The 23,904-nt window shown below is 38.0% G+C and overlaps 2 protein-coding genes across 4 annotated transcripts in view; one reads left to right on the top strand and one right to left on the bottom strand.

Annotated features, from left to right (window-relative positions):
- nkain4 (Na+/K+ transporting ATPase interacting 4) overlaps positions 1 to 7,608 on the bottom strand; it is a 70,118-nt gene extending 62,510 nt beyond the window's left edge. Inside the window, exon 1 of one of the 2 annotated variants that reach the window (XM_015392455.1) lies at positions 7,321 to 7,608. In XM_015392455.1, the coding sequence (XP_015247941.1) occupies positions 7,321 to 7,374 (54 nt within the window). In that variant the 5' untranslated portion in view covers positions 7,375 to 7,608. The remainder of the gene's footprint in view (positions 1 to 7,320) is intronic. The other variant, XM_015392456.1, reaches the window with a different exon arrangement.
- A 7,458-nt stretch (positions 7,609 to 15,066) lies between these two features.
- The window catches only part of LOC107096010, a 56,888-nt gene continuing 48,050 nt past the window's right edge, over positions 15,067 to 23,904 (top strand). The window contains exon 1 of one of the 2 annotated variants that reach the window (XM_015392454.1): positions 15,067 to 15,392. The gene's annotated coding sequence lies outside the window, so the exon portion shown is untranslated. The remainder of the gene's footprint in view (positions 15,393 to 23,904) is intronic. The other variant, XM_015392453.1, reaches the window with a different exon arrangement.

Below are 23,904 nucleotides of genomic sequence, written 5' to 3'. Positions count from 1 at the left end.
CAATGCGTCCTGTCAGAAAAAGCATTTTGGTAAACCATTGCTCCTAAAAGCAGATAGAATCATTAGGAAGCACCCTACTTCCTCTTCTAAGCTTCTTCCTTACTGCCAACACTATTCTTACAGCTCTTTAATGGGGATCACTGAATACCTAAGTATGTAACCAATGGATAATTGTTCACTTTTGAGCTTGTTCCTCTTAGTTGGTGCATATGTATATTAGTTTGTAGCCAGCCTTAGGCATTTACCTGCATGATATTTTAACCATATGATAACCTTGACTAAAAATATCACATATTTAAAGAAGTAACAAAAAGATTGTCATCTTCATCGTTGTCAATTTATCCAGGACTGAGTCGTTGGGGCAGCAATATCAGTAGAGACTGCCATATTTCTTTTTCTCAGATAGGCAAGGCATTCTCAGACCATCCGAGAGACATAAGGCCAATTTAAACTTCTGACGCATTGCCTCTGCAACCGTCAAATCTGTCTCTGTGCACGACCATGCTCCCAGCGCAGAGGGTCTGCTACCATTGTTGCGCACTTAAAAAAAATCCTGACTACATGTTGGATGGTTGCAAACCCGCACAGACCTCATGCGGAAGTGCGCTGACAAAAAGCAGCTGTGGTTGGTTCTTGGTATGCCTTTCCGGCTGTCTGTGTGGTCGTCCTTCTCGATTCCGTGCCGGGGTGCGCCTTTTTAAAACCTGATGAGTAATAACAACAATGGATAACCACGACGAAAGGTTGATCAAGGAGGTTCAGAAGTACAACCACTTGTATGATGCCCCAGAGATGTTTTGGAAAATAAACACTCCCGCTGGCGCCGCCAAAGAGGTTCTGGAAACTGCTGTGTGTCCCTAGAAATTCCAGACCAACGTTGCAAAAGAATAACAGCAAAACTGGTTTGCGACCAGACGCAAGCAACATTTGATGTTTGTGGTTGCAGAATTATAATCCGCCCTTTAGTCCCTCCAATGTGTCCTACACCATCCACTGGGCCTCCTCCCAGTGGGATCTACCTGCAACCCCTCCCAAGGGGACTGTCAAAAGGGCATTAAAAATCTGACCACAGACTCCTGTCGAAGCTGTAAGGGACTGCCAGCTGACAGAAGTTAAGCTGCTTGTATCCTCGATCTTATGGACATGATCAAGGTTTTATGACCAAAAGGAATGGTAGGGATGTAGATTGTGAACTTTGCCTTTTGGCTCAACTCTCTCTTTACCAAAATGTACAATTTAAAGTCCCTTCTTCTTAAATGTAAAATAACAAAGCTCTATCTTATATCAGACAACTGATTGTACCGTATGTTCCTTACACAAGACCTCGTTCTCATTCTAAAGATGTACTAGCGTTTCCTTGAAATTTAAAAATTGAGTGGAAGGCAGATGTTTTGGTTATCAGGCTCCTCTCCTATGGAACCAACTACTAGTTTTAGTCCGTGAGGCAGACGCCTGTATACTTTTAAGGCTAGGCTTAAAATGCTCCTCTTTGATAAAGCTTGTAGTTATAGTGGCTCAGGTTATTCTTAGCTATCTCTTAAGTTATGCTGCTATGGCCTCAGGCTGCTGGAGGACATAGGGACAACTTTTCATCTTTCTGCAACATTTTGTCTCTATTCTCCAATCCTAAAGTATTTTTAGTTCAAACCCTAACATTATGTTCACTCTGCCTTTTTCTGGTTATATTAGCTTTATCTGTTCTGGTCCTGTTTGGCTGTGAAAAAATCCTGAAGGGGAAAAAAAAAAAGCTGGACTGTTAGCATCAACAACTTCAATTACAGATGATAGAGTTGAACCTGTTTTTCAGTACTTGGTCCCGATTCTCTCCTAGACATAGCTATGGGCTCAACTCTAAATGCTCCGAGAGGAATTACTCTTGGGTCAGCGACAAAATGAAAGCTAATATCCACTGTCACCCCATGATCATCCAGGAGGAGAAAATCCAGCAAAGTTAATGACTGGATGCATTCAGCTGCTTTTCCTTAGATAAAACCTTTACCCAATCTGACTGTATGATCTGATTGAGTTGTCTCCACGTAATCTGCTTTGAGAGGAAAATTTTTGTGAATAAGAACTATATTAATAAACTGAATTGAATTGAACAACAACAGACTGGTGCACTCTTCACTCTTTTTATCTTGCCTTTGGGCCAAGATAAAAAGAATGAAGTGCTTTCTTCAGAATCAAAATCCTGTTTAAAGGCACAACCTTATTATTTTACAGTGGACACTCTTTGAACCTAAAGTAAAATAAATTGCAACTCTTACAAAGATTTTAAATATTTTAAAATTTGCATGAATGTTCTTAAAAGAAAAAACAACTTTTTATTTTAAACTTTAACATTAATGTTAGTAATTACTCCTTTTAATTGAATATCAAATTACAAAATGTGGTCAAAGACTTCTACAAGAACATTCATTTGATTTGGCTCTGAGGGACCTTTTCAAAGAACCAGAGTATTCTCAAAAATGTTTGATAAAAAAAGATATTACAAATCCCATATTGTATGTTTAATGTAAGGGTTATTGTTTTAAAATCATTAACATATTTTAAGGCAGGCCAGGACTTTGTATATCATTTGTATATCATATACAAATCCACCTCATATAACAAAAACATTCCATGAGCTTTACATACAGTACTGAAAACATAAAAAAGAAAACACATTAAGAAGTACTTTGAAGTACAGCCAGATGTGGCAAAAAGGATTGAATCCTTTATTTAAGGTGGTATTCTATGTTTTAAAATATGTAGCTTTGAAGGTCAAAATAAAAACACTATTTGGATCATCAACATATTTTGGTAGTTTTAAAGAATAAATGCAGTGAAATAACAACAAATTTCTAGTTCAATCAGGCTATGTTTCCTTCTCTGAGCTGTAATTACAGAGGTTCCTCTGAGCTCAACAGAATTTGAACTGTACAATTTAGAGTTACTGTGCAAATGAGCTCAGGGCAGAACAAAACATTCAGTATTTCATTATCAAACAGACCAGAGTTTCAAGTGGTGCTTCTTCAGCTTAACAAATGTTTACACAGCACAAATATCTCAAACTGTTTATTTCCCATTGTCACGCCTTCCGAGGATGAGGTAGAGGCTAGGGACTTTCTCTCTTTAAAAAAGGGGACCGGGGGGTGTACTCTAATTACAGAGGGATCACACTCCTCAGCCTCACCGGTAAGGTCTTCTCCAGGGTGTTGGAGAGGAGCATCCGGCCGATCCAGGAGGAACAATGCAGTTTTTGTCCCGGTCGCGGCACACTGGACCAGCTCTATACCCTTCATTGGGTGCTCGAGGGTTCGTGGGAGTTCGTCAAACCATGAATATGTGTTTTGTGGAATTGGAGAAGGCTTTCGACCATGTCCCTCGTAGTGCCATGAATGGGTACTCCGGGGATATGGGGTCCGGGTCCTCTGTTAAGGGCTGTCCGCTCTCTCCACCGGACAAAGGTGGACTCCTTTCTTCAAATTCCCTTCTTCAGTGGTGGATAGTGCTTCTCTCACGGAGAGGAGTTCAAGTATCTTGGAGTCTTGTTTACAAGTGAGGGATAGATGGAGCGTGAGATCGATAGACTGATCGGTGCAGCGTGGGCAGTGATGCGGTGTCTGTATCGTACTGTCATGGTGAACAGGGAGCTCAGTCGGGGGGCAAAGCTCTCGATTTACCGATCGATCTATGTTCCCACCCTCACCCATGGTCATGAGATCTGGGTAATGACCAAAAGGACAAGATCGCAAGTGGCCGAAATGAGTTTCCTTTGCAGGGTGGCTGGGCGCACCCTTTGAGATCGGGTGAGGAGCTCAGTTACCCGGGAGGAGCTTGGAGTAGAGTTGTTGCTCCTCCACATCGAAAGAAGCCAGCTGAGGTGGCTCGGGCATCTGTTTCGGATGCCTCCAGGTCGCCTCTCTCAGGAGGTGTTCCAGATATGTCCCATTGGGATGAGGCCTCATGGAAGGCCCAGGACACGCTGGAGGGACTATGTCTCTGAGCTGGCCTGGTGTCACCTCTGGGTAGCCCCCCAGAGCAGCTGGAGGAAGTGTGTGTGGATTGGGAAGTCTGGGCATCTCTGCTTAGACTGCTGCCTCTGAGACCCGGTCCCAGATAAAGTGGAAGAAAATGGATGGATTGATTTTGTCTTTCATGTAAGCTCATTTCGATTGCAGAAGGCTTCATTAAGCTGCCTTACAGGCAGCGTTTAGCAACAGGTGTGGTCAGAGTACTGCGTTAATACTCTATGCTCAACATCCAGAGGTATAAAGTTATAACCTTTTAAAACATTTGTATCCTGTAAAAAAGGTCCTACTATTAGACCTGAGTAAAACTGAGGCCTCCGCTGGTTCTAAGCTTCTATTTAAGCAGCCACCAAAAGAATCAGCTTCATTTAGAACTACATCCTCATCATGGCCAGTTGCTGACATTTACAATACTCCTGGTTTTTTTGCCAATTGAATCCCGTCCACTCTGGGTCAGCTTCAGGGCAACACTCCAAGCCACCAATCCATTGAGACCAATAAAATATATGAAAAATTGGGCTTATTTGTGTCTTTCAGTACAAACAAATCATTACAGAGACAGGGCTTCCAGCCAGGACTTGTGACTCTCCAGGGCTGATCAGGATCCTGACAACTATCCAGCGCTGCTGTCTGCAACAGTTAGGCAGCAAAAGGAGAAAGGAACTGAGGCATTTCGATCAATATAGGCTCATTATCTGCTGCCTTCTGTCCCAGAGAGATGAGTCCCAGAGCTTGGCCGGCCTGTTGATGAGCAGAGCGCACCACAATTCAATTAGGGTACGGCCGAGATGCCAAAAAGAGGTTTGATCAAAGCACTCTGTTGAGCTAATTAGCTCACGCTGTGGTTTATGAGGGCTATTTTTACATCTGAGTAAAAAAACTGTGCTGTTTGTTAATGGGACTTTTTTTTACTGTGAAGTGCACAGGGAATAACCTGGCTCATTGCAGATTCATAGCTATATGCCAGAAGAGAGCGGGGGTCCCTGGTGCCACTCGACATACATGCCAATACATAGATTCATGCAGACCAAACACATACACAACGGGAGGATCGTTTCAAAGGTCACAAAGGGGTTTAATATGACTCCCCTTCACAGATTGCACTCGTCAGCATGGAGGTGTGAGTGTGTTTGTGAGCCTGCGTTGCACCAGGACAGGAAATGGGAGGTCATCAAGAATCAGTGGTGAGAGGGAAATGAGACTGCCCTCAGAAGTCTTCAGGGGCTTTTTAAGGAACCAGCTGACATCTTTATAAATCGTGTTAAAACTCGCCAAGGTTCTGATTGACAAGGCAAAATTATCTGATACAGAAAGAAATAATACCAGGTATACGTGCACATTTACAAGAGACAAAGACACAATTTTAACACAATCTCTCTTTTGTTTAATTCTGATATTTGTCACTATACATTTGCAGAGAATCTGAGAGGAAACAAAATTCATACCAGTCTTCCATCTCTAGGCACTGTGTTTATTTGATTTATTTCATAAATGAAAATATGCTGATATGAACTCAGTTATGCTGTTATGATTGTTTTTAATCAATTTTGTCTTATTTATTTCATTGTTTGCTAATTAAAATATTCTCTAACATGCTGGAGTTAATTTGCAATGTCTTTGTAATGTGGTTATTTAAAATGTAGTTTAGAATTTTGAAGTTTTCTATAAAGATTATGCTTAGGGCAATATTTGCAAAACCTAGATTGAAAAAACAAATAGACTGCATAGTAGAGCTGTTGTATTGGACCCCTTTGAGGTCATGAGAGAAATGTGGCCTATGATCTTATATTCACTGCAAAGAAAGAAGGGTTTATATTAAACCAGTGCATATCTGTGTCTTTGATATTAACCCATCAAAATATTCTAGGTAATTAAAAGTTAGCTTCATTTTACAATAACTTACCCAGTCCCAGTATAAGATTACATTTTTTTGACCGATTCAACATTTTCTAATGGCTTTGATTACTTTAGAGCAGGGTTTAGTTTATTTTAAGGTTATAGTGGATGATAAGCATTTGTTATTAGCAATGCCGGACAGATCTGCATTAATTTCTGCTTACTTATTGGTCTTTTTTAAGTATATAATTAAAGGTACTGAATCAATACTGAATCTATAAAAAAACAACATTTATTTCAGTGAAGTTGCTTGTTTTTTTTTTTTTTCCAGAATGAGACAGGAGATTCCAAAGGGTTGGAAAAAGTATGATATCAGCAAATATCGGCTTTCAGCCATAAAGGCAAAAACAATAGGGGATATCGATATCAGCACAGATTTAGCAAGTAATAAATTGTTTAAAAATCACATATTGTGACTTCTGGATTCTTTATTTTAATTATGTCTCTCACAGTGGACATGCACTGATTTTGATTTCAGACTCCTCCATGATTTCAGAGTATATATATATATATATATATATATATATATATATATATATATATATATATATATATATATATATATATATATAAACAAAGATTTAATAATGTAATAGATATTGAACATTCTAGTGCATAATATGCATCGGGAGGCAATAGATTATCCAGAAACCTCATTTGATGGCAAAACATCTAGAAGTACTTCCTTGTGGCATTGCTCTTCCTTATCATGTAGTTTGTGTCTGATCTATTTAATGCATGACACAATACATCAAACTTTCCTTTATGTCCCTGACAGCAACAACAGGAACATCCTCATCTTTTATTTTTTTGTGGGTGCATCTTACTTGATCATGTGAGCAAGCTCAAATTTAATACCATCATAAATTACATTGTCACGCTCTGTCAAGTAAACTCTACCCAGGGATGGAGGAAAAGGCAAGCCTCAGGAGCACCATTTGAGGCTGCACTGTTGCAATCCTTTAAATATCACTTTCAGTGGTTTCCTGGACTTACTTACTTCTCACGTGCTCCAGTATGCGACGGTTCCTGGTTAACAAAACATCAAATCTCTAAGTTCACACAATAAATCTTAACTTATTTACAAAGAAGGACAGCAGCAATATGGGATGGCTGAGGTGCACAGTAGTGAAACTTGAATGTGTGTGGTGATGGGCTCCTGTGGTGCTCTCCATCTGAACAAAGAGTGGGATCCTAATCACATTAGTCAGATGGGAGTTAATGACCGGGAACAGTTCACTTCTTCATAGCAGCATGTTTTCTTTTCATTTGGAAGAAACTTTCAACAACAATTTCACTTTTTTTCCCCTCTAAAATAAAAAAAAAATCCAGAATTTCACATTCTGCGCTCACATTCAATAAGTCACCCTATTATATTATTTAAAAAGTAATAAACAAGGCAAAAACTCACCAGCTGTAGGGTGCAAATGAAAATGAGAGTGCATCGTCCGCTGCAGCAGCCCATTGTGTCAGCGGGGGGAAACGCGGTGACTCTATGAAGGACTTGGAATGGAGCTGTTGGTGTGCGGACCGGAATCAGGCTTGATCCAAACACCAGCTTCTTCCCATCCTCCTCCTGCGTCCTTATAAATGATCCCTGGGAAAAAGCGACCGGTTACACCCGGCCTGGGACGCGTGTGTTTACCTCCGCTCTGGCAGACCCGGTCGCACTGGAGGTGAGTGGCTGGGAGGCTGGGTGGGAGCGAGCCGGTGTGCGTAAAGAGGAGGAGGGGCAGGGAGGAGAGAGGGGGGTGGTCTCAGGAGGGTTAGTGGGACAGACAACCTAACAGCTGCTGAGCCTGATGATGGAGTCATTGGGCAACGATTATCAAGAAATAATCCAAGTAATTAATTATGATAATAATTAGCCTCAGTATTAGTAAGCATAATAGTTAAATTATATAATAATACTCCTACTACAACTTATACAGTTTTGTAACATTGTGATTATCATATCCCTTCTTTATGAAACAAACACAATAAAAGCGGTGATTAAAACTGCAGTTTATTTATGCTGAGGTTTAACATTTGTATTCCTATAAAAGCTATTCAATTGTGACTTTTGATCATCGCGTGAGAAAAGACAGGACCTAATCCCTTATAACAATCATGAAGAAATGGCGCCATCTGCTGGGGACTGAGGGAGATTTAGGGTCCCAGCTCTTAACAGGCTCCTGCTGACTTTGGGGTCCCAAAGGAAGAGCTGTGTAGGTAGAGTTTTAAATAGGATATTTAAAAATCAATAATTTCAAGATTTTTAAATTTGTGAGTGGTTAGTTTCTGGGGAGGGAAACATTTCGTTTCAGTGAACATAATAAATCAATAAATCTGCAAATGACAGCCCCTTTCCCATGGCTGCATGTGAAAATGACATTAAACCCTGACCTTTACTTTCCAAACCTATGACTCTTTCCTTTGTATGTATCGGTTAAAAAAACAAAACAAAAAAAAAAAACTGTTTTTTTTACAAAACAGCACGGTAATGCAAATTGCACTCTCTCTCCAAAATAGACATATGCAGTGAATATTTGGCTGTGACACCATCCTGGAGAGAAACATCAGCTGTGCTGCTGCCATCAAAACCTTTGTTTATAGATGTTGAAGATCGGCCTGTTTTTCAGTGTAATCCTGTTTCTCTGAATGTGATTGACTGGATGCGCTCTCTTCATCCTCTGACATGGGAGCTGGCTCAGAGCTTGTCTGTCAGGCTGTGTGTTTCCTGGACGGGGACACCTTTTACAGCTGCTTTTTGTATTTCTGCTTCTTTCTCCTTTAACTCACACTGAGCCTGGTTCTGCTGGAGGTTCCTTCCTGTTAAAAGGGAGTTTTTACTCTCCACTGTCGCTACAAGCATGCTTAGTGTGAGGGATTCCATTCGAATCAATGAGTCGATGCAATCAACTTGTTTTCCTTAGACAGAAAACATAGAATCAATTTGATTGTTTGATCTGGTGAACTGTAAAGTGCCTTGAGATGACATGTGTTGTGAATTGGCATTTTATAAATAAACTGAATTGAATTAAATTTAAAATTAGTTATTCAGCCCATGTTTAAATTCACAGTTATAAACTACAAAACATGATGGTTTAATGTGTTATTCAAAGCTGATTAACTACAGAAATTGTAAAAAAAAAAAAAAAAAAAAAAAAAGGTAACTGGGTCCCCCGAAGAAGTATTCTTGACCTCATAATACCTCCAGTTAGCTATGCCTGAAACAAATTTTTCCCTATAGGTATTTCAAAGTTTCAACTTTTCCCCATTAGATTTCACTCTATTAAAAGTAGTTGTTTCACATTCAAGCCATTGAATGTCATAAATAAATATGTATTTAAGCCAAAGCTTCCTTTCCTGCTAACATCATCCTACTTGCAGAGGGGTGGCTCCCACTTTTTTCCCGTACAAGCCTCATAAATGTTTTAGTTTTTGGAGGTCTGACCAGAGGGAACACTTCACGTCTGATTTCATCACACACTCCTCCATCCGGTTCCTCTCTTAAGCTCCACTACTCTGGCGTCCTTCAGCTGCTCCATCCTTCCCACCCCTGTCTGTCCTGGCCCAGAAAGAGCCTCCCCCACTGGTCTCAATAAAAGTAGTAGTATGGAGCCAATAGCAGATAGCCACTTAATATATATATACTTATATATATATATATATGTGTATATATATATGTATATATATAGTATGTGTACCTAATATAATAGTTTTGCTTCTAAAGATTTGATCATTTTCACCTGCATCTGTTATGCAGGTGAATTTGTTGTGGTGTTATGCATTATGGATACAATTATTTCCTCCCTTGATGTGTGAGAAATCTTAATATGAAACTTGCTCCTATTTATTAGCATAATCTGACAATAAAAAATGTAAATAATAATAACAATCCAGTAAAATCTGAGGCTTCTTGCCACTTTGGAGCTCAAAATCCTATATGGCTACTGGGGTAAAAAACAAATAATAAATGTGTTTTTTTTCTCATTTAATTGTTCACACACTGTTATATACATTGTAATTTATTAATTTGTTTCTACAATTCTAAGAATATATATAATTTTGAGAAATACATAGTTGTTATCTTGTCCTAATGCCACTTAACATAAGGTAACCCTACTTGTTTTCAAACTAAAATTTATGACGTTTTACTGTTGGGTTTGATGCCATTCCCACATGCTACTTCTAGCGCTCATTGTTTGCCATCAACCATGTCCATTTTTACTGGAAAACCTTGTTGGAAATGTTTTGATGAATCAAAGATCAACATGCATAAATAACTTTGGCTTTTGGTGCTGTCAAGCTCTGCCTGATATTTTATTTATGTGTTGTTGTCTTCATTTACCTATTATATTGTGGGACAATAAAGGGATTTTTTATTCAATTCTATTCTATTCTATTCTAATTTATATCAACACTCCCTCTGATTATCAGTAAATACAGCAGTGACTAAGATGGCAATGGCCTTCAGAAGAGAAACAGACCCACAGCATCACAGATCATCTACCATACTTTCCAGAAGGCATAATTGCATTATCTTTATAATATGATGTTTTCCTCACAGCTTATTCACATAGAGTGCTTTATGCTAAAAAAGGGCCGTCCCTCATTTGACTAAAAAAGAAAGTTCTGCTAAAAGCCTCAGTAGAGACAGCAAATATTCCATGTTTACATTTGTGATCTTATTATAGAAACTACCAGTTGGCAAATAGAACATTGTGTTCCTGTGGAGACCATGTCACCAAAATATGTAATTTTTAACTTTGTTTCTCCAACAATTACCTGTGAAGATTTGGCTTTACCTTCCTTGTTATTGGCAGGAACATTTTCTTTGTCACTACAGTTTTTACATTAAGCTGGGGATGGTGGCTAAAGGAATTGGGCTCATCACTTTCAAGAGTCTGGGGCTTCTAATTAGAATTTAATTGACCTCCTCATCTCACAAAAAAAATGATGTTCCTCTGTTAACCTTATTTAAATGAATTTTAAAGAAATTGCACCTCTAACAATTTGACAAAATAAGCAAAAAAAAAAAAAAAAAAAAACAGATACTTTTTCCTGACATGCGTTTTATTTCTTTACAAAATAAATTTAGTGAAACAAAAGGTAAGTCTTTATTTGATTTTTTTTTTTTTACATCTTTACCAGATTTAGAGTTCTGTGCTATCCCTGTGTTTAGAATATTATTAACTGTATTCATTCATTTTAGTAATTAAGCAGGTTGATATCATTTGAATAGACATTTTCAGTCTTATTGGTTTAAACAAGGCGACTTAGAAGCTCTAAGATTTTATAGGGCTTCTTTTAAAAAGTCAGAGCAGGAAGTAAGGTTACCAGCAGAATACATCTCAAACTGTTCCTTGCATGAATGATGTTCACTACCACACAGCTGCATTTCTTATGAGAACATGTCAGTGTGTACCAGAAGACAAAGCATGTGTGTGTGTATTGGATGATAGCTGAAATAAGGTCACTGTTATAGTTCTGACTGTTTGAAAGCTTGATGGAGGTTCTACTGTGTGTTCCCATTTTGCCCAACACCTCCTTTTCTCCCAACCCTTTGTTCATGTGAATGTGTGCGTGTGTGTGCGTGTCTCGACCACTTCTTTCATGACAAGTGCGGCCCTCCGGGGCCGCTGTTCTCAACAAAGAAGCTAATATGAAGTGACAGGACAGCCAGTGGCGTTCTGCTCGGAGGGGACTTGCTTTGTGGAGCAGACCTGAGAGTCTGTCTCACAGTGGACAAGAATAAAAAAAAGACCTTCGAAGGGCAGGGTTTTTTTCTACTCTTTGAAAGCATCTTAGGCTGTCGTTTCTTGTTTCCACCCTGGCTGTCTGGCTCTTTCTTTCTCTCTCTCTCTTTTTTTTTTAACACATTCAGGAGATTAAGCAGACCAGTCATGATTCTTCATTCAGACACACTCAAGTCAAGTCTGTTTGCTGATAAGAGGCAGACATTTTAGAGTGGGACTGATAATATGCTCTCTTTTACTTGGGAGTTTAATAACATCCATATTTTAAAATGATTGTGGTGTTCTAGAATTGAACTTTAACTGAAATATTTCTATAATCCAGGCTGGAATACTCTAGTCTAATGACTGCCTGCTTTGGGTGACAGAAGCAGGTTTTTATTGGCTGATGTCTGCTCTGTAACTTTATCAGAACAAAAGAAAGCTGCTCTCTTTAGTGTTTTTAGACATCACTATTAACACAAACTAGCTGACTTGACTCGGATTCATTGCTTTTACGGGTTGGTGAACAAGCACTCAGCTGCTTTCTTTATTTAGGCCCATTTTATAAAACTTTAATGTTAAACACGTGCCATTGGATATTAAAGGGAGGCAGATTCTCTTCTAATTTTCCTCTTTTTGTTTTAATAAAATCCAAAGCTTGATGAAGAACAAATACAAATGATGATATGGGAAGGAGGTCAATAATTTATGGCAGGATAATTCTTCAGTGAGGAGAATCCTTTCAACATCTGGTGTTATTCCCATGTTTGCCACTTAGGGGCGCTTTTTGGGGTCGTCCTAAAAGTGTGTTGCGTCAATAAAAATTCTCAGATGGAGAAAAAAGGATATTGAAGGCTCTATTTCAAAATAAAAGAAGTATCAGGCGCTCTGGTTTTTCTTTTGTTCATTTACATTGATAAATAAAACAAATCAAAATAGTGGAAATATATAAAACATTATTTTTAGATAATCTATTCAATTTGCATTTTGTTCACAGTGAAAACGTTTAAAGGTTTAAACCAATATTTTGGTTCTCTTAAGCTCATTTAAGCATAATTTAATTTCTTTTGTATAGGGAGTTATTAAAAGCTTAAACTAATTTAGACTAGATTGTTTCAGACCTAATTTTTTGCTTATTATGGAAGGACACATTAACAGACTCAACTGCAGCCACACAGTGAAAGAGTTATTGCTCAATATGTATTTTCTTTAAACATACACAAACATTACACAAGATGGGTTAATATTTAATGTTTATTTAACAACCTTAGATATATTAAATCCATTCATAGCACAGATTTAGTTTACGTTTATTAAATTCAACATTTCGTTTTTTTTCTTTAAGTGCTGAGATCTTCCTGATATCTTAGAAGCTGGCATTTGGAAATGAAAAGATGTGCCCAGACAAGCAGCATACTTATTGACAGAAAGTATTGAATTATGTCAGAGCCTCTGATCATCCTGCATTTATAGCTCCATTTGTCTCATTTTGCTTAAGTTAATTCTGTTCAATTAATTAGTTATCTTGCAGTTACCTTAAATTGATGTTTAGAATTGATTTGGTTGATACATGTATGACTTTTTTTTGGATGACCCTGACATTATTTGATTTTTACATTTTTATTTTATTGTTTTTTATTTATTTTTTTTTTTATAATTTGGTAAATAAACACCTTTTTTATGCCTGCAAATGTAACCTCATGCTTTTTTTGCTCATTCAATCACAGTAACAAACAAACATTCCTGTATGTTGCTGCATTCCTGCTGGGCCTCATGTATTGCCATGTTTTGGGAAGACTTTAAAAGTATTGCTTATTTTGGATTTAAACTGGTCCTACCTTTCTTGAAAAATTTGAATCCAAGGAAAATTGATCATAAAGCTCTCCTCCCCATCAGAAGCATTGAGAGACTAAGAATGAATAAACATGGGATAGATAGCTCTCTGTTTGTTGGTATCTGGAATTATTATTCTTCCAGTAAAGTATTTGTTTAACTACTGGTTTTTACATAGATATGAAGTATTTGTTCTTCAGTTTGCAAAACATTATTAATATGTTTAAATCATCTGCATAAAAATAACTGCAGTTAAATGTGAATATGAAATAAACAGCTTAAAATAGGGTATGTTACTTCAAATAAATACCTAAAATTAAAATACACGCACACTGGCGGTTCTAGACCAAATGTACCAGGGGGCCAGGAGGGGGCCAGCGTGTTTTCATGGGGGCACAGAAAAGTATGAAATAAAAAAACAGGGCAAGGGATTCAAATATATTAAGAGAGCTGCATGAAGTTAAATTTCAATTCAATTGTGTTTAATTAAAATTCTGTCTTATTAGGTCAATATCGACTCACAATTAATGAATTTTACATATTTTTGACTTAATTCAAGTTAAAATGATCGTTTTCTATAAAATCAGAATTAGAACTCAAGAAAAACTGATACATTCAGCTGTACATTTTTTTTTAATTTGTTTTGAAAAAAACATTTAGCAGATGAAAACTGGGATCCTATCTCAATAGCTCTGAAGCTATCACCTTATTGTTTTTAAATACTTAGTAAAACAGACTTTGTAAAGAAAAAAAAATGAAATAGACTCAAAGGACCTATCAGTAACCATGTCTGTCACATCTTTAGAACTTCTTTGAGTATTTTGTCTTCAGTACAGGGGCCCTAAAGGGGGCCAGGACATGATCTACAGGGGTATTGTCCCCCGTTGGCCCCTGTCTAGAACCACCTTTGCACACGCATTGTCAGCTAGACCAGCAGAGGCCCAATATTTAATGGAGAGGCAAGACAAAATAGACGTTTTGGTGGCTTTATTGAACTCCAGCTTGTGCACACCAACACTAAAAAGAACAAGAAGCATGTTAAACCAAACGCAATTCAGGTAACATGAAGGAAGGAACCATGAAAAGGGATTATTAAGAAAAAGGAGCTAAATCAATATACATACAAACCTACAACAAAACAATAAACTATACACCTGAAGTAATATTTACATACATAGAAATCAATACAATTAAACACATCTAAAGTCAATCACAAAAACCCATCAAACTTAACAAAACTCATCCTAAACTACCCTCCGGATCATTTTGGTTTGCTCCAAGTGCATTGCAGCACCTAGAGCACTTCTACCTGTTCATCCACACCCTGCTGAGGGGCCAAACCAGCCAAACACAAGAAAGCATGAAATGTCCAAACAAAACTACAATAAATAACACAACCAACCCAACTATTTGTTCCAACTTAATATTACATAACTCAAAATCAATAATCATATTTCATGGGGTAATGGGACTCCTGGTCCCCATTACACGCATGTAGCCCTCATTTGCCCATGTTTTTATTTTGACAGTCTTAACAGGAAAAAGAAGTGGCTCCTGGATGCATCTTGACAGCCCTTTTAGTCACATGGTGCTGCCTAACCGAGAGATGATGGAGCCAGATGAAAGAGGCAGGAGGCGAGCCCCTCCGCTTGCACGTCAGCATCCCCTCAAATAGAAAATCCGCTGCTGTCACTTCAGCCCTGCTGGCAGAGGACGGACTGCTGCAAAACGACGCATATAAAGCCTGATCCCGCCCGGGCATGCTGCGTTCGCTTCTCTTACTTTATTATTTTATGTGATGCCACAGGAGGAGGATAAGCGGAGCGTTTACGGAGAATGATAGCGGGGATCAAAGCGCGCTGTCCCAGGAGAACTCATCCGAAGAGCTGGCCGTCAGAGACCGGGATGCTCCTCTAACCCCACCGGGCGGGTGAGTCGCTGCAGGCGCATCTCTGTAGAGTCTAACGCTCGCTTCATAAATCCCACAACTACATCCATACCACCTGTCTGATTAATCCTTAGAATTAAAAGTGCACATAACCTGCAGATTAGCCACTAGATAAAGCTGAGAGGAAATAGTGCGCTCAGCCCGCGCGCACGCCGGTAAACTCAAAGATGCGCGCACACAGCATTGGGGTTGAACGCCATGCAGCGCGCTCCAGCTAAGGGGATTGCGGGTCGATCGTGTCTCTTTAAAGTTTTGATTAGTGTGAACATGTGTTGCACGCAGTGGCTAATTAATAAAGCCTTTGTAAGGGGCTTCCTCTATCACAGGCACTCATCATTAAGCCAATGATGGCCCGGAGGGCGTGGGTTGGAGGAGACACCAGTTCTGCTCACTGCACACTTGGGCAGATTAATTATGGACTGTATTGTCCACAGGAATTATGCACACATCTTAAACAGTAAAGACAGCTTTAGATAACAGTTTATGTTATATTTTTAACTATTATATGTGAAATTTGGAATTATGCAATGAAATCCGCCGAATCTATCAGAATTAGTTTTGGATTTAGGTTGCCCTTCTTATGTAAGGTGGATTTAATTGATAAGATTTTCCTATTTTTTTTTAAGAAATGCATACAGGCTCCTAATGCAAAGCATGCTGTTCTGCTGGATATGTGGGTGTGGATGTGAGAAGTATTTCTACATAAAGCTCAGTGCATGCAAATGGATAAAAAAAAAACCCACTTACTATTCTGCAAAGGTCCATGTCTGCTGTGTAGATGTGAGTGTGTGTGTAGCTCACCTCATTACACTCATTGTGTTGACTTAAGCAGCAGGGTCACCCCTGAGGCCCATTCACCTGCCTTATTGAGGAGCAAGGCTCAGAATTACAGCACACTCTGAGATTGGAGAAGCTTTTCAGCTGACATGATGAAGTTGGGCACAGGTACTCCAGACCGAAGCATCATGTATTTATACAACATGGTGTTTAAATACACCATGTTGTATAAATACATGATACATGATATAAATACTGGCTGAGGTAAAATACGCTTCCAAACTCCTAAGAAATGTATTTTGATGTGAGGTAAAATGCATTTCGAATTTACTTAATCATATTTAGATAATTTAACACACTTGTTTTACAGTATGTACTACCCTCCTAACATGAAACAATTGTGTTAAAGTAACTAAATATGATTAAGTAAATGCCAAAAACGGTTGCATTATTTTTTCACTGAACTCTTAAATAAGCTCTCCACATTTTTCAGATTTTTTGACAATATATTTATCTCATGTTGAAGAAAATTCCTTGCCCATATTTTCCTTTGGATTAGACATACCATGAGCTCTGATTTAACCTGGAACATTGTTTCTCCGTCTCTGGTGACCATTGTTATTTGATGGAAATGTTTCCATTCACCTGCATCAGACATAGAAAGGGTTTTTATCTCCCTCCAGCTTTGTTTACTGTCACGTCCCATGCTGAGGTTAAATGGTTTCATTTGTTCAAGTGTATAAAATCTTAGCTCTGAGCCTCTCCATATCAGATGTATGTCAGTTAATTATGATCTGATCGCAAAGCCTACGGGATCTCTCTGGACACGTGGGACTCAGAGCTGGTTGCCTGTAGACGTGCCCGATCGAAAAATTCTCACACGACTGGAAAATCGTCATGAAAAGGGCAAAAAAGCTTAAGGTGGAATTAGGCCATTGTAGACCTAAACACAGTGGTGCAAGCAGCTCACTGAAATCTGTGACACTAGGAGTCAAAGTTGAACAAATTTCAACTTTTTGGTGCAAATTAACTATCAAACCATTCTTAACCAAGCAGGAAGGAGCTGTTTGGTGTGGAAATGGAGCTCCTTCTAAAGGCCCATCTTGTTTACATCTTATCACACTTTGCTTACCTAATGCTCTCTCTTTTCTGTCTCAAGAATTTCTATTTATAGATTTTAGCACCAGACAAAAGGCTTATCATAACTAATAGTATTGCAACTTGGAAAAAAGTTTAACATTTCTCATCACTTAAGCAACTGGAACATGATTATTTGTTTCTTTAATTTGCATATATCGCAGTTATTTAGAAAATACTGAACAGACCCTGACTGGGAACCATTAACCACTCTAATTTTCGCTTACATACGCTTAAGATTATGTTTAAAATCTTGATTTAAAGCAGTGCTTTTCAGTACGTTTACAGTTTTGTGGGAGTTCATTCCAAATTAATAGAAAAATAAAATATTTCTTCATGTTCCGTGCTGCTTCTACATGAGCAGAGTAGATTGGAACCAGAAAACCATTTTATTGATTTATAGAAAAATAATTATTTTAAAGTAGTGTTGAAACAATTAATCAGATTATTTGCGATTAATCAATTTTTTTTTAAAATAATCATCAACTAATTTACTAATCGATTAATAGTTAACTGGAGTTTAGAGGCTCTAAAACAAATCTTAAACTTACAGAGCAACCCACTTAGAACAGTAATTATACCAAAATTGTAAAAAAAAAAAAAAAAAAATTCAACATTTTGCATAGAAGATAAAGAAATGTTTTCATCTGTCAATGTGCTCTATCCAGAACTCTTCAATTAGAAAAGTTTTAGTTTCGCTCGCTTTCATTTTGTATAACATCTTCTGGAGCCTTTGGCTATCTGATTATTAATCGATTAATCGAAAAAATAATTAACAGATTAATTGATTTGCAAAATAATGGTTAGTTGCAGCCCTATTTTAAAGTCTATTCTCTTGTCATTGCCCCATAGGTTTATAGTTTTAATTTTTGGAGAACACTTTGCTTATTGTTAATAGGGTTGTTTTTTCAGTTGGGCCGCCTCCCTTACTAGCTGTAACCTTTCATTTTGTTACTTCTCTTTTTACAAGCTTATGATACTGGGTTACTATGGAAAATCATCACACAAACTGTCATTTCAAACCAAATATTTTTTTTCCATCTCCACAGTTCAAACGATAGTAGAGTGGACAGTTTTAGTAATCATGTGTCTCACCGGTGGCCCACCTTCAGTCAATATTACACATTTGGCCTAAAAGTCTGAAGTCTTCATTGGTCAATGTGTGTATTCATTTTTTCCCCCAAAATCCCACTGACAACACCTGATTCATACAATGCTTCTATGTGGTTGTTTTTTAAAAAGCTATCAGAGTGCCCTTGATGGTTAATTACTCTCTGTTGCAATTAGTTGCAAGATTGAACAGGATAACTAATTAAGACCTTGAGCTTTAATTTCATACAAGAAAAGGGTTATTGTAGGATGTTTAATGGTGATTGATTGGCGCAAAGTAAAATGTGTGACAAAAAGTGAATTTCTTGTAACTCAGTCGGATTTTTTTTAAAAGACTCTGAGCCAATCAGAAACTGAGAATGAAACAGTGGAGGCACCTTTACTTTCAAGAAAGCTCTCTCTTCTCTGATACTCCGATACTCACCTTCCTGTGCACAATCATCCTTTTCTCACATCGTACTCATTTCTAATGTAGCCAAAATACCATTGCTCTCTTCTGCTCACACTTCTGTTGCATGCAGATTTACAGTTTAGCTCATTCTTGGTATCTTTCTGAATTTTAGCAAAATATCATCTTCAAACTGTCATCCTGCTGCTAAAAAGAGGAGAGTGTATATTGAGCACATTGAGGGTTTTGAAAAGGTCGGCAATTGTCCGTGCCCTTTAGTTGTTTGTAAAAGGTGCAAAATTGCGATGTGAGCTTCACAGATCACAGAGTAAATGGTCCATGAATCCTCACAGTGTGTACGTGCACACGCTTGTGTATGTGTCAGCTGTCTGTGTACGTGTGATATCTCAGAGACCAGAGGGCTATAAAGATTGGCCAGTCAGCCGGACAGATGTGCCCTGGCCTGGACTTGGAAGTGCTGGGTTTGGAGCTGGCCTGCCACCCAGGATTAGTGCCATGGATCTGTAACTAAAGGGCTAAAGACTGCGATTTTCAGCTTCCTTAAAACACCATTTCTCTACACTAAACAGCAAGAAGAGGGGAAAATAAAAGACGGACTTTGCTTGTTCGTTAAACTCGTAAAATTAGTTAAAACCTAAAAGAGGCAGATGTTGAGGTTTACGTCCTTCTTTCTAATTGTCAAGTTCTGTGGCAGTTCAGTATCTGGCTCGATCTAAACTCCATAAATCCATTCTGGGCACAGAGTGGCAATCGGTTGCTCTAAAAGCAGGGGCTCTGTAATTCATAACTATTGATTGTTGCCTGAGCTGCGTTTCAGCAAAACGACTCAGAACACAACTCCGTACAGATGTGAGTGGAGTAAATAAAGCAAAGAGGAAGAAATTATATACTTAGTCATGCTGTTCACCCCCACCCTTCTTTTTCTTAATTGCAATTCACCTATAAGACAGAAACATTAAATAATAATTTCTTCGGTAGAACAGATGATGCTACACATCTTCTTCTTCTCTTTAGGGGCATCATGGGGCCTGACCTTAAACCAGCTGCTGAAAACTCTACATATACGCAGACATCTTGGAGCCATAGTTGCACATTTTTGTCATGCTCATTATTGAGGGGAGGCACTTTTCACAGTTTATTCTGTTACTGAATTTGGTATAACACACATTTAAAATTTTTAACTCTTGTTGTCACCAGTTGATTTGGATTTATGTCTTTGTTGGAACTGATGTTAGAAATATATTTGAAATATGTTAAGATAATTAATTTTTTAGACATTAAACAGTTTTTTCCACATAAATCTCCACTCTTAAACATCTACTTTGAATCCCTTGTGTTAAGGGACAACTAGGGGATTCCAACCATACAGTGACCTTAAAGGGATAGTTTAAGTTTTTGGGCATGAAGTTGTGTAAAATGTTCACCATCAGTTGCTGAGATGCAACAATGTCCGTACTGTCACCAATCCTCCTGCTCTGAGAAACGGCCGGTAAAGTGCAGGAGTAAAAGTAGTTAAACCCATCCACTTTGGGAGGAGTGGGCTGCCATTATGTGGCGCCCGGGGAGCAGTGTGGGGTTAAGGGTCTTTCTCAGGGACCCAGAGTGCAGGCTGTGTGGATTGAACTGGGTACTTGCAACCTTCTGAGAGCACAAGTGCACTGCTCTAATCCACTAGGCCAATACTCCCTACTTTACTAGACACACAGCTAAAGGAATAGTTCAGAATAGTATTTTAGAAAACGAAGAAAGCCACTGTTTATAAGTCATTATTTTTCTTTTAGATCAAACTTATTATAATACATATCGTTTGGAAAATGTAATTCTTAACTAAAATAAAAAAAAAAATGTAATGTAGAATGAGATATAGTATAGCATTATAAAACAACACATACTGCATTACATTTATAGTTTTTTTTTTCTTTAGGAAGTGAGGCCAAAATATTGAGTGGGGATTTTAATATGTCTATTTGTTTACATGACAATCTGAGCATTTTACTTACTGAGCTAGATCTTGGTTATCTTTTTTGACATTTGCTTCCTTCTGGATGTACTGTGCGAAGTCTCTATTTTAAGGAAATCTGTTTTGTATGTTTTAGCCTTAGGATTTTTGACCTGCTTTGACCTCAGCACTGTTGATCTATGACACGCTTTTTACGTCACAGTTGGTTTCTTCGCCGAATTTTGTTTCAGTGTTGAGGACTCAGTACATTAAAAAAAAAAATCACAGCCATATCTCAGTCAGTGGAGAAGAATTTGCTTTTTAGCTTTTTACTTAAACTCAGTTTTCTTACTAACGGTGGGTGGAGAAATGTTTCTCCCAAAAACAGTCTAATCTGCACAATCAGAGCAAACCTTCGGGATCTCATTAACAGGGTTGGGATGCTCTTCTCAATTGCTGCTTCTTTTTTTAATCCTTATGTCACGTCCGCAGTCTCCTAAAAATGCAGCATGCTCTCTCTTCAAGACATGGAAGCAATTTTACAAAACCAGTTTAATGTGTTCATTTAAGAGGAAAATCAGAAGCAGGTTGGCTGCAGGTGAGTTTTGGCATTATTTTGCAAGAAACAAAGCTACACAGAGTCCTAACAAATACCAACAGTTTCTCTCCAAATTGTGTTAGTCTTGTAGAAAAATGAGACAATGGAAACATGTTTATATATTTGATATACTTGATTTTATACATGATATACTCTGTATCTTGTGTATTTCATGTGAAATAAAGTCATGGGTTTGAAGGAAATTATATTATAAAGGCTGCAACAACCTACGTAAGTTTGAACACGAAGCAGGAGTGGAGAAATGACAAGCAGGCCATAAGAGTAACTGAGGAAGAAGGAAAGTAGGGAAGCTACTTAACACAAGAGGATCTGAGTTGGGAGACAAAACAAACTATCAACCACAGGAAAAAAAAATACAAACAACATCAGTGCAACAGAAGTAGTGCAATCTTTGCAAAGAACAGAACAAAAACATTTAACCCAGTAACAGAAAAAAAAATTAATGTTTGAATATTGGGATGTCTGAATGAATAAAAAAAGAAATACTGAAAATCCAAACAGATGAAAATCGAGATATTGTGATTCAGAGCTGCTATAAACGGCAACCAGAGACAACGAAACGAGACGAAAGATCTCATTGTTTACTGTTCCTAATTGGAAATCCAGGTGGGAGAACACAGGATTTATGAAGACAAGTGTCTAAAAAAACAAGATTTATGTAATACTTGTGCAACATGTGCTATTCTGCCCTTCTATTTCAGAAACTTTGAGGTTTTGAAAGCATTGCCTTAGTTCAATCATTTTTAGACAGTTCCTTACAGTTCCAATTTTATTAGTTTAGGTAGAATGGATACATCTCAAGTTTAGACTCAATGTCGTAAGTTAAAATTAAGAACTGTAGCAAAACAATCTAACAATCTTTCCCTGCTGGTAATAGCAGCAGTGTTTCCTTTTGTTTATGCCAAAGGTGCTTTTCATAGCCAACTAGAGAAAACCAGGTTGGGCGCTTGAGTGACATCAGTGATGTGTGAAATGCTCAACAACATTTCAAACATTGACTATTAGGCTTGGCAGCAGAATAATATCCTTCTCCAGCATTCCTGCATGTGTTAACATGATTATGGTGCTTATTTGTTATCCAAAACGACTGGTCGGTACCTTTTGCAATGTCATTACAAATGTTGGATATGTGTGTGTATTGTATGGGATGTTTTAAAGTATAGAGTTTATATATGGGTAAATATTGTGTTTGTAGGTCAGACGGATGTAAAATGTTAGCATTATCATGCTAATGGATAATAAATACAGACTGCTGCCATCTGGTTATGTTTTTCTATTTTTAATCTATGTATTAAAATGAGAGTTCTATGAAGCAATGTACATTTGGCACACCTTCTGATGATACATTACTATTGCAGCTTGTTCAATAGTAATTCAGCCTATTTCTGAGTCTTTTGTCTAGGAATTTCTGCATGTTTGAGGTTCACTTTGTTAGACGCACAGAAGCTGAATTTGAGTTCACCTTTGCAACTGTAACTGTTTATCGATTCCACTGACAGTCACACAGGTGTTGCTGATGCAGGATCAGCTTCTGCACTCAAAGTGGGGCAGTCATGCTGAATCTTCCCTTTATTTATTCATTATCACACAGTTCAGTGCTCTACTCTGAGCCCTCAGAGGACTCACCTCACCTGTTTCACCTCCTGAGGTCCCTGAGACGGTAGTTTGCTATCAGATCTGTCTGATGGGCTTGTTTGATCAAAGTAGTCTCCGCCTCGGCTTCAGCTTGCCATGAATGAGAGGCTGTGGGGACAGAGAAACTTAGAGGAAGAATGAAGGGTGGAGTTTATGGCTCAGGGGATGACGGCAAGGCATATCCCGTATTGATTAGTTTAGTAAGAGAATCCTCAGGCTTTTAGTGGTGCTCCTTAATAAGAGGAGCTTGAGGAAAGAGAAATTATATCTGAACTCCACTCTAGATGCTGGGTTCAACTTTGAAGAAGAATTTATTGCAGTAACAAAACAAAAACAACTGAAAGGTTGAATCGATTCATTATGAGATATATGAAGTAGTGCGTGTTCATTTTACCAGTTCTTCTTGGAAAACAGGTCAATGTTGTCCGTTTTTTAGAGGAGTATCTTGATTTAAGTCTAGTCTTTAAAATGAATTAAGTAAATGCATTGATCTTAACTATTTCATTGTAGCTCTGGCTGTAATGTTCAGGGTCATTGTTCAGTTGAACAGCGACCCGTCAACTCCCTTTCAGGTCTTTTGGGGAATTACCAGATTTCTTTATAGATTACTTTTTGTTTAGCCCAGGGGTCTGCAACCTGTGGCTCCAGAGCCACATATGGCTCTTTGGACCCTCTTCAGTGGCTCTTAATAGTGGCTAAAATGTATATAAAGAGCTAAATAATTTACTTTAATATATACCGGTATCAATAGCTTTAGTGTTTTTTATAAGTGGGAAAAGAATGAGATTAAAAGAACCAGAAATATGTTTTAAAATCTACTTTATATTGTTAGTTTTCAGCTCTAGATGATTGCCAGAAAAGATCATGA

Source organism: Cyprinodon variegatus, unplaced genomic scaffold, assembly GCF_000732505.1.
Source record: "Cyprinodon variegatus isolate N-32 unplaced genomic scaffold, C_variegatus-1.0 Scaffold591, whole genome shotgun sequence".
NCBI lineage: Eukaryota > Metazoa > Chordata > Actinopteri > Cyprinodontiformes > Cyprinodontidae > Cyprinodon > Cyprinodon variegatus.
The sequence above is the reverse complement of the archived record's forward strand: the minus strand, read 5'-3'. Positions and strand labels throughout refer to the sequence as shown.